The sequence below is a fragment of the Rhododendron vialii genome, chromosome 7a, assembly GCF_030253575.1.
Source record: "Rhododendron vialii isolate Sample 1 chromosome 7a, ASM3025357v1".
In the NCBI taxonomy this organism is placed as follows: Eukaryota; Viridiplantae; Streptophyta; class Magnoliopsida; order Ericales; family Ericaceae; genus Rhododendron; species Rhododendron vialii.
Window position 1 is genome coordinate 16,603,614 of NC_080563.1, and position 14,290 is coordinate 16,617,903.

The 14,290-nt window shown below is 38.5% G+C and overlaps 2 protein-coding genes across 2 annotated transcripts; both read left to right on the top strand.

Annotated features, from left to right (window-relative positions):
- The first annotated feature begins 157 nt into the window (after positions 1-157).
- LOC131332711 (putative receptor-like protein kinase At3g47110) lies at positions 158-9,481 on the top strand. The gene is made up of 7 exons (XM_058367006.1): positions 158-182; positions 1,576-1,706; positions 3,591-3,754; positions 4,195-4,272; positions 8,086-8,515; positions 8,682-9,216; positions 9,324-9,481. Exons 1-7 carry the CDS (start codon positions 158-160, stop codon positions 9,479-9,481), a joined length of 1,521 nt encoding a protein of 506 aa, XP_058222989.1.
- A 320-nt stretch (positions 9,482-9,801) lies between these two features.
- LOC131333795 (probable LRR receptor-like serine/threonine-protein kinase At3g47570) lies at positions 9,802-11,628 on the top strand. The gene is made up of 2 exons (XM_058368552.1): positions 9,802-10,619; positions 11,145-11,628. Exons 1-2 carry the CDS (start codon positions 9,905-9,907, stop codon positions 11,543-11,545), a joined length of 1,116 nt encoding a protein of 371 aa, XP_058224535.1. The 5' UTR covers positions 9,802-9,904; the 3' UTR covers positions 11,546-11,628.
- The last annotated feature ends 2,662 nt before the right edge of the window (positions 11,629-14,290 follow it).

Sequence of the window (14,290 nt, forward strand, 5' to 3'; positions counted from 1 at the left end):
ATTATAATGGCTCTTTTCTCTTTTCAATGGCTCCTTCCATGCCATTCTAAGAGCATGGCGTCGGCTTTCCCAAGTTTGGATACTTGCAACTCTCTCTATCTCACATGACTGTTGACGCAAGAACGAGTTCCTACAGATGGAAAAGAAATGAGGATATATGGATCAGAGTTCTGTGGGTGGTGGTAAGTGGTAGACTGTTTGGGTGGCTATAGGGATGGAGCCAGGAATTTACTCTAGTAGTGGCGAAATGCGAAAGATTGAAGGAAGGGTGCTTGGCAGTGGTGCCGAGTGGCCGATCTGGTCGTTCATCTCGGCACAGACAGCTCAGATCTAATCCGAGTACATGAATGGCCGGATTGACCGCTCAACATCGTTGACAAGCACTCCCAATTGGCAGTATCCCTGGGTCTGCAAAATGTATACTAAAAAATTAAAAAAATGCATTGCAATATGAATAGTCATCGACTCTAGGAAAAATTAAAATAACATAATAAAAAATATAGTAAATGATGTTTGTCGTTGCACATGGAGTACAAAAAAGACTAATATAGTTTTAGAATACTATTTTGGGTCTCCTTTCTTCAAAAAAAAATAGAGGATTTAGGACTACTATATAGCAAAAAATAAGAAAAAAAATCTAGCAGCGGCGAGTCTATATAAGTTGGGGATAACTTCTTTTCTTTACATATAATAATTGTATTTTCTAAAATTCTTGCTGTGGCGGCCGCCTCTACTAGACCTCTCTGGCTCCATCCTTGGGTGGTTGGTGGTGGTTATGGTCTTTATGGAGTGTCGAGTTCTTCTTCTTCACAGGAGTCAGTCACTTTCTACCGCAAATCAAATTTGTTCCCTTTTATAATTTACATTATTGCCATTGAATACTTAAAAAAATAATTTATTTGAGAAAAGATCATTTTGCCATCAGTAATGCTACGATGACAACAAAAATTTACAACATCTTTACAACATTTGCCACATCATCAGTGGGACCCACAATTTCACCCAACACAAAAAAAAATTAAAAATAAAAGGAAAATAAAGAAACCCAAATCAGATCTGAAAAACGAACGGAGAGTGAGGGAGAGAGAGGGTGAGAGGGAGGAGGACTAGAGGAGCACCACCACCGGCGACACTCACCACCATCGGCTCCACCTCTGTCATCTTATGGGTTTAATTCCATAATTTTTTTCTCCGGATTATTCTTGGTTTGCCATGGATTTCTCTTTCTCTAAATCTATAGAAACAGACAAGATGTATTGTTGTCTAATTTTCATCCCTCATATTCTAATTTTCATGTTGATTTTTATTGATATATACGGAGTCCGGAGACGAGATGTTCCTCCGTTTGGTTTGAAAAATTGGTTAAATAAGAGAATGACACGGTTTGATTGTATTGTTGTGTCTTCTTAGTTTTCGTTTTTTTTTTTGTTGGTCAATCAATAAAGGCCTTGCAGATCAAACAAAAAAGCAAACAATTAAAGTCCTTAGATTCGTGGGTTGGAAGAAGAGATGACTGAGGAATTTGAGACATGATAGACTGAGACTAGGGAGATGCATTAATCAACTGTTGGGTAGAGCCCGTGGTGGAGGTCGCCAGTGGTGGTGGGAGTTGCCGGTGGTATTGGGTGTCGCCGGTGGTGGTGCTCCTCCAGTCCTCCGCCCTCTTACTCTCTCTCTCCCTCACTCTCCGTTGGTTTTCAGATCTGGTATTGGTTTCTTTGTTTTCCTTTTATTTTTATTTTTTTTTTGTATTGGGTGAAATTGTGGGTCCCACTGGTGACTTGGCAAATGTTGTAAAGATGTTGTAAATTTTTTGTTGTCATCGTAGCATTAACTCAGTCCGAATAAAAATGGGTTTTTACCCAAAATTTGAACCAAATTTGGATAAAATTTTGGGTTAAGATTGGAGATGCTCTAAGCCCAATTACTAAATGGGTTAGATAGGCTAGACCCATTTTGACCCAACTAATAAATGGGCTTGGTTGGGTTTGTTTTGTAATTTTAGTGGGTGAGTTTGGGTTTAATTTGCCACCCCTACGGATATAACTAACCAAACCAAACCAAATCGACCCGACCCAAGCCTTAAGTCTCAATCAATTGGATCGGCTACATGAATTCATTTTCTTTTTATTGAGCTCTGTCAAAAAGCATTGTGTTCCGTGATATTCAACACAACTTGTATCTTTCGAACAACCTCCTCTAAGGTCGATTTTGGTCTATTTTCCCCCTTAACGCTGCACTTTACCGTAACTGCACCACTCCTCCAAATGACTGCATCTGCAGATTTAATACCGACTGAGAATTAGTATATAATGTAATAGAAAATGTATCAGTTCTCTGAGAACAGTCAATAAAAACTAGAAATTTCAATATTGTGAAGTGCAGATGCCAAAATAATACGCATGGCAACGACCTAAAAAGTAAGTCAAGTGGCATGTTCAAATGCAAACTGAATTTTTTTTGCTATACTTCCCGTAAATTTATTTGTCTCCAAGTACAGGTTATGTGTGTTGGTGATCGTATTGAATATTGCAGTTCAAAGGCCCCGTTTGATTATAGGTTTGAGACTTGGGATTGGAGTACTAATTTTATGAGAGTATTAATACTCTATTTGATAACAAAAAAGGGTCCGGACTATTAGTCCATTGGGATGTCAATGCAGCCTTTAGGTGGTATTAACAATACCTCTTAGGACTTGGTATTCATAGTCCAATCCCAACTCCTTTTCATTACCAATTTCTTTTAATAATCCAATCAAATCCCATCATCTAATCTCATTTCAAACAAGTATAATATTAATAATCCCATCATTCAATCTCATCTCAAACAAACATACTCATTACTAATTTCTTCTCATTATCAATCTCAATCCTAATTCCATCTCCTTACGAATTTCACTCATCTATCAATGTTATCAAATGGGGTCAAAGTTTTTGTACATGGAACTTTCATATTTGTGAACATTATGACCTGCAATTCTGAAGGATTTTGGTAAATTGAAGGGAAAACATCACTTACATCCCTGTACGGATGGACTCCCAAACTTTATTTATTGACACATAAATTTGTGCACGCCTGTTAAACAAGTCTATCCCCCTATGCGCTGTAAAGAATGATTTCAAGCTATGCATTACATAGACCGCGACTCTTTTCTCTCTCTCTTTGGAATCCTCAGCTGCCTCGGATTAGGGTTTCAGGGGGGGGCGCCTCCCCCAGGTCTTGTTCCCCTTCTCCTTTCTCTCCTCCAGCTCCCCTCTCTCTCCATGTACCCTTTCTTCCCGCCCTTCTTAGCTCTTGTTCTCGCCTTCTGATTTGGGGGTATTCGTGGTGTGCGACCGGCTTGGAGGACTGGGCGTAGGCCTGAGTTCTTCCTTTAGCTCGGCTCCATCCGAGCCTTTCAGATCGGTTGGTGGCGATGATGGTGGCGTGGGGGTGCAGCGTGTGAGGTGATTAGGGTTTAGGGTTAGTAACGGAGGAGGAGGTGAAGGGGTTTGATTTTTTCTGCTTTTTTTTTTTTTTTTTTTTCTGTTTTGCTTCTCCGATTTGTCCGGATTTGTCCGACTGGTTTTCTCAGTTTGGCTTGTTACCAGTGTGGGGTTCCCTCGGATCTGGTGGGTGGAGGCAGTGGGCGAATAACTCTCGCGAGGCTTGACTTCGGAGTAGGTGGTATAAGGGCTGGGGCTTGGCCCTGGAGCCTGGGTTCTACAAGTTTTCAGCCGTGGGTTTTACTTGGGGATTTGAAGAGGCCGAAAAGGTTTTACAGTCATCGTGCGCCGTGAAGTGGTGGTTTGATCGGAGTTTTAGCCCAGGAGGATTTCTACCTTGATCTCCATGCTCGGAGCCTCGCGTGTCAGCAAAGGCTTGCCGGAGATGTCATCTCCTTCATTTTGGTTCGCGATCCCGTTTGTGCCTCAATATCAGGCGATGTGCGGGGTTCGGCCGAAGTAGGCCAGCGTGCTTAGTGGTTTCGTCCACGGTGCTGCATTTTTTGTTTTGTTAATTCTTATCTGTTTCCATCGGTTTTGTAGTGCTTGTCTCTGGTTTGGATTCTTCGCCATCCCGGGCGACTGTTGGATAGGTTGCTAACTCCTCATGTCCCGGCCCTTCGTGGCGGTGAGAAGAGAGCCTTTGACTCGCTCTTAGGATCTAGACACTTTGTGTCTCTTTGTCCCTGTATTTCTTGTGTATTTTCAGTGATGGGTTGATTGTAGTCTCCCTTTCATTATATTCGGATGGATTTGCTGTAAGTGCCACTTGGCATTTTAATGAAATGTGTTTTTGGATAATAAAAAAAAAGAATTACACTGGAAAATTTCAAAAATACAGCATAATTTTCACTCAAATGTCCGTCGTAAGCACTGGAACTTCTCAAAACTTTAATTAAAGATATGAAGTTGTCGAGAAATCATCAACTAATTATTGGGACAAACCCAATGTAAATATGAAAATCCTGGGAAAACTCTTCAAATTACCAACCATAACAAACCGCACATTATAAATATGAAGAATTGAACCGGCTCTCTCTGTGTGTATTAGCTAGGGGTGCCAAATTGAACCCAAACTCATTAAGAAACCCAAACCCACCTATTAAAAAATAAACCCAACCCAACTCATTTATTAGTTGGGTTAAAATGGGTCCAAACCCATCTAACTCATTTATTATTGAGTCTTAATTGGGTTTCAATTGGGTAAACTTAACTGCCCAATGGGTCATGAACATTACCCAACAAAAAAATAGAACTACCACATAAATGAAAAAAACCAAAGTAAACATGTTACGTGAAACGAACCTTTTTCTTGGTCAAATCGGGAACTGGAGACTTGGTTTGAACGGTTTTATGTTACGAATTCCAGTTATAGTACAAGCCGAGTTTTGTAGTGAACTCGTACACTAAACGAACCAAAAATTCAAACTCAAACTTCGTTTGTTTGTAAACGAGCCGAGTCTGGTTCGAGCCGAGATTATACAAAACGAGCTGAGGATTTAGAGTATTGAGCTTGACTCATTTACTAAACGATAACAGTAATTTTAGTATACAGGTCGACTAAAATTGATGAGTGCATTTTCGTTATCTCTCATCCCTATCCTTAGCTCTCGCTTTCCTCTCGCATCACAAATCCTCTCTCACTAGAACCCTTCTCTCAATCACCTGTCGCTGGGAAGAATCGGTGGGGGAAGGATGAGATGCATCTGCCAGATTTTAAATGACCAAATGAAGGATGAACTTCAGTAATCGTGGGAAATAAGTTGAATTAATTAAAGTTTGTCGATTGGATTCCTCCATTCGGTTCAGTAATTTGAGTATACATGGGTAATTTGAGTATTTAATACGTACAATATATGCCGTATCTCCTCCATCATTTTAGTATATAGGGGTATTATAGTAATTTTAGTATGCAAGGGTAATTTGTTCATTTAAATGTACAAGGGTGATATGGTCATTTTAGTGTATACGGGTATTTTAGTTATTTTTAATTTTAATTGGGTTAATGGGCGGGTTGAGTTTGATTTTAAATAAATGGGTTGGATTGGATATGGGTAATTGGACTCCTAACTAAATGGGTTAATGACCCATTAAAGATCCAACCCACTTATAAGTTACTCAATTTGGCCAAAACCCGCCCATTTGACACCCCTAGTATTAGCAAACCCGATAGCATATAATGAGTCTCTCTCCCCCACAACATATAACCCCAAACGTCCAATTTGCTTCTTTCACTAGAATAATTATGAACATTTTTTTTTAATCTTAAAAAGGGGAGTAAAACATCATTTGAGCACCGGTATCTACAGTCTCCATTATGATAAGTTGTACTTACGGAATCATTCAATAATCGTGAGATTGGTGTGGGTTTAATTATGCTGGGGTGTCATAAAACAAAGAGATAGAGGGAGCAGGGGTGATGAATGATGGTGAACAAGAGGTTATTTTCCACGTCATTGCCACATCAGTCAACAGCTAGAGGTTGATCCGTTTCGTTAACAAAAATGCTACTTGCACAACCGTTGTGTTGGTTATGTATGTAATTCTGACCGTCCAGATGTATTTGGACGGTCTAGATTTTATAAAAACTCTTTAAAGAAAAAGATTAATTTTTATGGGGAAGAGTTTGAGCGAATCCTGACCATTTATTACAACAATGGACGGCTAGAGATTGGTTGTGTGTTGTGTTTTACACAACCGTTGTGTGTGTAGCACTTTTGTTTCGTTAACGAGTTAACGGAAAGGGCAACATTGACGTTCCTCAGAAAAAATAAGGACGAAATCGACACGTATGTATTTATAGGGACAAATTTGAAACTTGGAGCATTTTACAAGGACCAAAAATGTAGATAAACCTTTTTTTTAGTCACAAATCTTTTTGCTTTTGCAATTCCCTCGGAGGACTCGTCAAATATGAGAAACCGAAAAAATACTCCCTCCGTCCCATGCTGGTGGTCCTTTGCGGAAAGACGTATAATTTTTGGAGAAAAAATAAAGAACTTCTGTGCATAATTTTTAAAATTTCTTGACTCCAAAATAAAAGACTAATTGAGATTTTTTATTGATGTCAGAAAATTTAAAAAGTTAAGCACAAGAGTAATTTATTTTTGATAAAAAATTACATGCACGTTTTCGTGGAAGACCAACAATATGTGATAGTAGGAGTAATAACTAGAATTTTTTAAAAAGAAACCAGGCCAGCACAAGACCTAATAGCAAGTCAAGTCGTCGTTAGTCAGTAGGTGAGCCCGCCTAGAAAGAGATTTATTGACTTGACTTGACTCCTGGATCGAATTGACTTAATCAATTTTCCTAACGAGATCAGCTTCTTAGAACCTACGACGAAGAATATGAATGCGAAAATTCAATTTGCATTCATCTTTGTGCACAATATTATATGGGAGCCGGAATGGACCGCCATTATTTATTTATCCAGACATATAAGTTTGTGCACGCATATTAAAAATCGCACATTGGAAATAGTCTTCAAATTATATAAGTTTGTGCACATATGAAAATCCTGGAAAAAGTCTTCAAATTGCCAACCAAAAAAATCGCACATTGGAAATATGAAGAATGCCGATCAAAAAAATAAATAAAAATATGAAGAATCAAACCGGCTCTCTCTCTCTCTCTCTCTCTCTCTCTCTCTCTCTCTCTCTCTCTCTCTCTCTCTCTCTGTAGTACAGTATTAGCAAACCCAATAGCCTTTTAATGAGTGTCTCTCTCTCAATAAACCCAAATATCCAATTTAAAAGTGCTAAACACACAATCGTTGTGTAAAACACAACACATAACCAATGTCTATCTGTCCATTGTTGTAATTAGCAGTCAGGATTTGGTCAAACTTTTTCCCGGAAGATCAAGTAGTGGACTTGAGTTTCATAAGTCAAGTCGACGATATTCTGAACAATATCCTGACTTGAACCCTGGATCGAGTTGTCTTATTAATCGATTTTCCAAACGAGATCAGCTTCGTAGAACTTGCGACCAAGAATATGACTGAACATTCTGTTTGATTGGATACCGAACAAAGTTGCATCTCATTATGTAAAATTCACGGCAAAATAAATTGAATACACACCACTTCACAAAATAAAATGCAACTCGTTCACGTACCAATCGATATCTCAATTAGAGATTAAATTCTTTATACCGGCGGTGTAAATATTTATTTTCTTCAAATCAATTACATTGCGCCACGTTGTCATGTTCTATTGATTGGGACCACCACTGTTTTGACAACGGGGCACAATGTAATTGATTTGGAGGAAACAAATACTTACACGTACTGCCGATGTATATAATTTACTCTCTCCCCGAATTATTGTAATTTTCTGCAATCATATTTTTCATTATGGATTCTATGAGATGAATAGTTTTGATCAGAGATGTGGGCTCGGAACAAAAACAAAAATATAAAAGTATGGAGGGATGAGGAATGTAAATGAGCTGATCCCCGGAGAACTAGAAGCTCATCATCACCTTTCCCCTTTCATATCCTTTTCTCCTTTAGCACCAAAATAATGTTTCTAAGGCCAGGAATTGCAATGTCCGTCCTCTGTTTTATTTTAACAATTTTCACCTTGGCCATGAGCAGCACCACTGCTGTCCCCATGTCAAATGAGACAGACCGTCAAGCTTTGCTTGCTATCAAGGATTTGGTGCAAGGTGATGCTTTTCCGGTATTTCGCTCCTGGAATCACTCCATCCACTTCTGCAAGTGGGAAGGAGTTACTTGCGGTCGTAAGCATCAACGCGTGACCATTCTAGACTTATCATCCCGAGGGTTGGTGGGTTCTCTATCCCCTCATGCAGGGAATCTTACCTTTCTCAGGACGATTGATCTCGGCAACAACAGCTTCCATGGAACCATCCCGAATGAAATTGGAAGGTTGTTTCGACTTCAACATGTTATTCTTGGGAATAATTCCTTTGAAGGCAAGCTACCTACCAATATCACTTGTTCGTCGAACATCAAAGAAATAAATCCAAATAATAACCACCTAGGAGGCGAACTGCCTGTTGGGGTGAGCTCTCTGCAAAGCCTCATTCGGAAATCTCTCTGGGCTGTCTGTGCTTTCTTTGACGAAGAACAAGCTAATCGGAAGCATTCCTTTCGAACTTGGACGACTTTTCAAATTACGTTGGCTTTCGCTGTATTCAAACAACTTGACTGGTATGGTTCCTCCCCAGCTTTACGACATGTTGTCACTCAGCTTTGTTTCTCTAACCTCCAATCAATTGCATGGAACCCTCGCCCCAGATTTTGATTTGGCTCTTCCAAATCTACAAGTATTTTTTATCGGTGGAAACCATTTCTTTGGGCCTATTCCTTCATCGATAGGCAATTCTTCTAGACTTTTGAGATTCCATATTACAGACAATGCAATTAACGGGCCCACACCAAAAAGTCTAGGAAACCTTAATGATCTTGAAATATTTACGGCAGATACCAATTCACTTGGAACTAATAGCGGGAATGAATTGCATAACATTATGAATACGTTGTCCAACTGTTCCAATCTACGAGAGTTGAGATTAACTGCAAATAACTTTAGTGGTTTGTTGCCCCATTCCATCGCAAATCTCTCAAAATTTCTGAGTTATTTGACTCTCGGTGATAACTATATATCTGGAAGCATACCTGTTGGGATTGAGAACATTCTGAACCTACAGCTTTTCTCAGTAGTTCATAACATGCTCAGCGGCAGTATTCCTGAATCCATTGGTAAAGTCTCCAAGTAAGAAAAAATTTGGATGTACACAATAAGCTCTCAGGAAAAATCCCATCCTCCATTGGAAACCTCAGCCAGCTAAGCATCCTTGCCATTGCAGAAAATAAGCTAGAGGAAAGGATACCTGATTCCTTGGGAAATTGTAAACGTCTTCAAGTAATTGATCTCAGTTCCAATAAACTCACCGGAACCATACCTGGACAAATCTTCGAGCTTTCATCCCTATCTATTGGTCTCTTCCTAGATCATAATCAGTAAACAGGACCGATACCAACGCAAATCGGTAACTTGAGAAATCTCGGAAAGCTGTACTTATCAGAAAACAAATTATCAGGAGGAATCACAGCAACTCTTAGCAGTTTCGAAGTGTTGGAACTCCTTTCTCTCGCTGGCAATCATTTTGAAGGTCCGATTCCCGCATCCCTCAATCAATTGAAAGGTATTCGATTCCAAGATCAGTCTCGCAATAATTTGTCCGGACAAATTCCCAAGTTCTTAGTAGAGTTGAGACTTGAAAGTCTCAACCTTTCATACAATATGTTCGAAGGTGAAGTTCCAATTGATGGATTGTTCAAGCTGTGCGGAGGAGTTGAAGAACTGCAACTTCCTGCATGTCCAACAAAAGTATTGCAGAAAAAGAAAGGACCCCTCAACAACAAAGTGATTATACCGGTAATCACTATGTTGTTTATTGTTGTGATCCTACTCTGTGTCGTAACAATTACTTTTCGAATTAGAAGGTCAAGAAGAGAAATTTCTTCGGCCTTACCTTTCCAAAGGGAGTACCCGAAACTCTCTTATGCAGAACTTCACCAAGCAACCAATGGGTTCTCTTTCGACAACTTGATAGGTAAAGGAAAATATGGTTCTGTTTTGAAAGGGATTCTTGACTCTACTGGACAAACAATTGCTGTGAAGGTATTGAAACTTCAAGAACGTGGAGGGAATAGGAGTTTCCAAGCAGAATGTGAAGCACTGAAGAACATTCGCCACCGCAATCTGGTCAAGATAATCACATCTTGCTCAAGCATCGATTTTAAGTGCAATGATTTCAAGGCTTTAGTTTTCGAGTTCATGGAAAACGGGAGCTTAGATAACTGGTTATACCCAGAATGTCTTCATGAGCAACGGGGAACTGCGAGCTTGAACCTTATTCAACGTTTAAACATCGCCATTGATGTGGCTTCTGCATTGGATTATCTTCACTATCATTGCGAAGTAGCTATCATTCATCGCGACTTAAAGCCAAGCAACGTTCTTCTTGACGGTGATTTTTGTGCCCATGTGAGTGTCTTTGGTCTTGCAAAGATTCTTTTACCAACCACATGTGAATCCAACAATCAACAACAATCAAGTTCAACTGCAATTGGAGGAACAATTGGATATGTTGCTCCAGGTAATTGACTCTAATTTATTGCTCTATTCATTTAATTAATTAGTTTCCTGTACGGTATGGTTCGTACAGGAGTATTTTTGGGATACAGACAAAATACCAGATTAGGGTTAGAATAGAGTCGGTATAAATACTCTATGTTGTAAACCCTAATTCACACTGTGATAATAAAGAACAACAGCCGCTCTCGCTCCCGTGGACGTACCCGGTTTTGGGGAACGACGTAAATCTCTGTGTTGATTCTTTACTATTTTATACTCGTAAATCGTGTGCGTGTGTGTGACGATCCTAACAAACCTCATAATGCAAAGATAATTTTCCATCATTGTTTCTTCTGTGTTGTAAGACAATGCAGGTTTAGCTAAAGGAGAAAACTCTACAAACCTCTTTATGGGCCCTCGTTGTATTTCTTTGTCTTGAAATGTTGGAGAAATTCTTTCAACAAAAGAAGGCAACCACAGAATTTTGGTTAATGGCACCAATATCATGAATAATTTCTCTTGTTTCTTTTGTATGGTTTCGCTGCAGAATATGGTACGGGTGAAGAGATATCAACACAAAGTGATATGCATAGCTATGGAGTGTTACTATTGGAAATGTTAATCGAAAAAAGACCAACTGATTGCATGTTCAATGACACTCTTAGCCTCTCTGGTTACAAAAAACGGTTTCTTCCAGACAAGGTATTAAAGATCGTCGATCCCCAGATCATATTGGAAGAAGAAAGGCATCCAAGTGGGACTAGGCAAACTATCACACCAAGCACTAATAAACTTGAGGTTTGCCTTGTCTCAATCCTTCAAATTGGTGTTTTATGTTGTGCTGCACTGCCCGGTGAGAGAATAAATGCTAGAGACGTCCTTGCGGAACTGGACAAGAGTAGAAAAGTATTTCTTGAGTCGAGGGAACAAGGCCGGCAACATGGTTAGGACGAACGATTCTTAACTGAATCATGCGTGTAGCTTGTTTTGATGTTCTAGAAATAACTCTCTTTCTTATCTCTCTGCATTAGCCCCTCCTTGCTTTACTCTGTATCAAGCAAGCTATGTATGTGATGAAAGTGGTTTCATGGCATTGCCACTAACATTGAGAAACTTTTTAGTATCTGGGGATACCAACACCTTTGGTATCCCCTCCGGTCCGTTTTCAATTTTTCGGCTATTTTCCGATCACACTTGGATGATCGATTCCGTTCATTTTGTAGAGTTTAATGAGAACCATAATCATACCAAAAATTGTGTTCATCGGACTTTAATAGATACATAATTGGCATACGTAAAAATTGCAAAAAAAAAACAAAAAACAAAACAAAACAGGGTTCCAATTCGGTGTGGTTTGGATTCAATTTTGATTTTCTTCAATTTTCATGTGTGCCAATATTACAGTAAGAGGAAGAAACTACAGTGTTAGGGTTTGGGAAGAGGATTGTGATGATCCATTCAACGAGAAACACATTCGAGAGATTGGATCAAAAACCACATCTCTCCTCGGCTCCTTTGGCAGTGAATCCGGCAGTACTGATTACGTCGTGGAGGAGAGAAGGGTTTTTGACCAATCAATACCAACTGTGTTGGATGCTCAGCTAGCAGACAAAGTAGTAACGAAGGGGGTTATGCCAACCACTTTACTGCTGAAGGATGGGAGCTCAAGTAATAAGCTCTGTCCAAGGGTGGAAATTATTAATGAAGAAGCTGAAGAGTCTATTGTAGGTGACTCTCTGGCTATTAACAATCAACCAATTGGAAACAAGGATCAAGAGGGGGACCCGCCGGTTGAGCATCACTACTACAAAAATAGATAAAGACCTCGGTTATTTGGTGTGATCATTCACTTTTAATCTCGCATTCAAAACCGTGGTCTATCAAAGTGTAACTAAAAGTCCATATCTTTTAACTACAAGATAAAAACCGTGATTAAAACCGTGACTAAAAATATAAAAACTGTGATTAAAAATGACAAAACCGTGACCTTTAATAGCTTAACATCTCAGTTTCATTATAAAACCGTGGTTGTTTAAAGAGTAATAATCTCAGTTTTTGAAAAAACCGAAATTAAAAGTGGCGTTTTCCTAAGGGAAAAAATCTCACTTTATTTACCTTGTTGGGTTTTGAACCTAAGTCTCTTAGAGTTTTGCATAGAAGTTTTAACTAACTGCACCACACACACTTTTCAATATATATTTGAAATATTTAATATATAAAATATGAGTTTAGCATTAAAATATATTTCGAACATCATTTTGAACCTTTAAATATTAAAATTAAAAATTTTGATAAACATGAAAGTTGTAGCCATTTGTGTTATTGTTCAACCCAATTTGAATTATCTCAATTAATGGAGTTTTTAGCGTAGAGTTATACTCAAAATACATTTGGCGACGAAACGCAACCTTCATAAATTTTGTCACCAAAGGTACCCATTTGGTGACGAAATATATTTTCATCGCCGAAAGTACTCCATTTTTTGACGAAATATTTTTTTGAAGAATGGTTGAGAGTGACATTTATTTAGGGGTATTGCGCGAGGAGTCGATTAAGGGGTAAGTGACTTTCAACTTTTTCTACATAAGAGCTTCCATCTCAAGTCTAAAAAACAAATGTGATGTATTACGATCTCAGTTTCTAGATGATTGAGATTAAAGGTTCTTTTTATCTCAGTTTTTCCGAAATGAGATATATTCTTTCATATACAATCTTAGTTTTTCAAAAACGAGATCTATTTTTAAGTTACAATCTCACTTTTAGATTATTGAGATTAAAAAAATCTTTTCATCTCAATTTTTTCGAAACGAGATATATTCTTTCATATATATTCTCAATTTTTTTATAATGAGATCTATTCTTCAAGTTACAATCTCACTTTTTAGATTACTGAGATTAAAAAATCTTTACATCTCAGTTTTTTCGTATAACTGAGATTAAAACTATAGTCCATAACATTTTATTACGCTTTTACAAAAAGTGAGATCTTTTTAGTTTTTGGACCGTAATCTTTACACCATTTTTTAGTAGTGCATCCATTGAAACAACTTGAAGAGAATTTCGAAAAAGAGAAGAGTTATGAAGGCAATACTGTTGAGAAGATCAATGATATCCCGATATTCATGGGATAGATTGTATTGTATTTGCAGTAAAATCTTTATATTCCGATTATATTTAGATTGCCTAGAATAGATTAGCACAATTGTAGGAAATCTCTTGTATAAAGTTGCATACTCTAATTCAATAATATACGCAAGGCAAATATTTCTTTCTTACTTTAACATGGTATCAAAGCTAGGCTTTTCCCATTTATTTGTGCCATAATTGCACTCTATTTTATTGTGATCCGTGTGTTATGAATCCTTTGTTTATCGCTCCACGTGCGAGTCGAGGGTCGCATGTGCGGGGGAGTATTGAGATTTGTCCCACATCGGTTAATTATGCCTCTCCACTCTTTGCCAATTGGTTTGGAGTTAGATGCTTTAACATGGTTTCAGAGCAGGGAACGAAACCCTAGCGCTTTGCCCTCATTTTTTCTTCTGCCTTTTGTTTTTATTCCCATCATCATGGTGAACAAGCAATCTTCGAGTGGAGGTAAGTCCGATGCCGCCAATCCTTATTTTATCCACCATTCAGATCATCCCGGAATGGGGCTTATTTCCAGGCCTCTCAATGGAGAGAATTATTCTACCT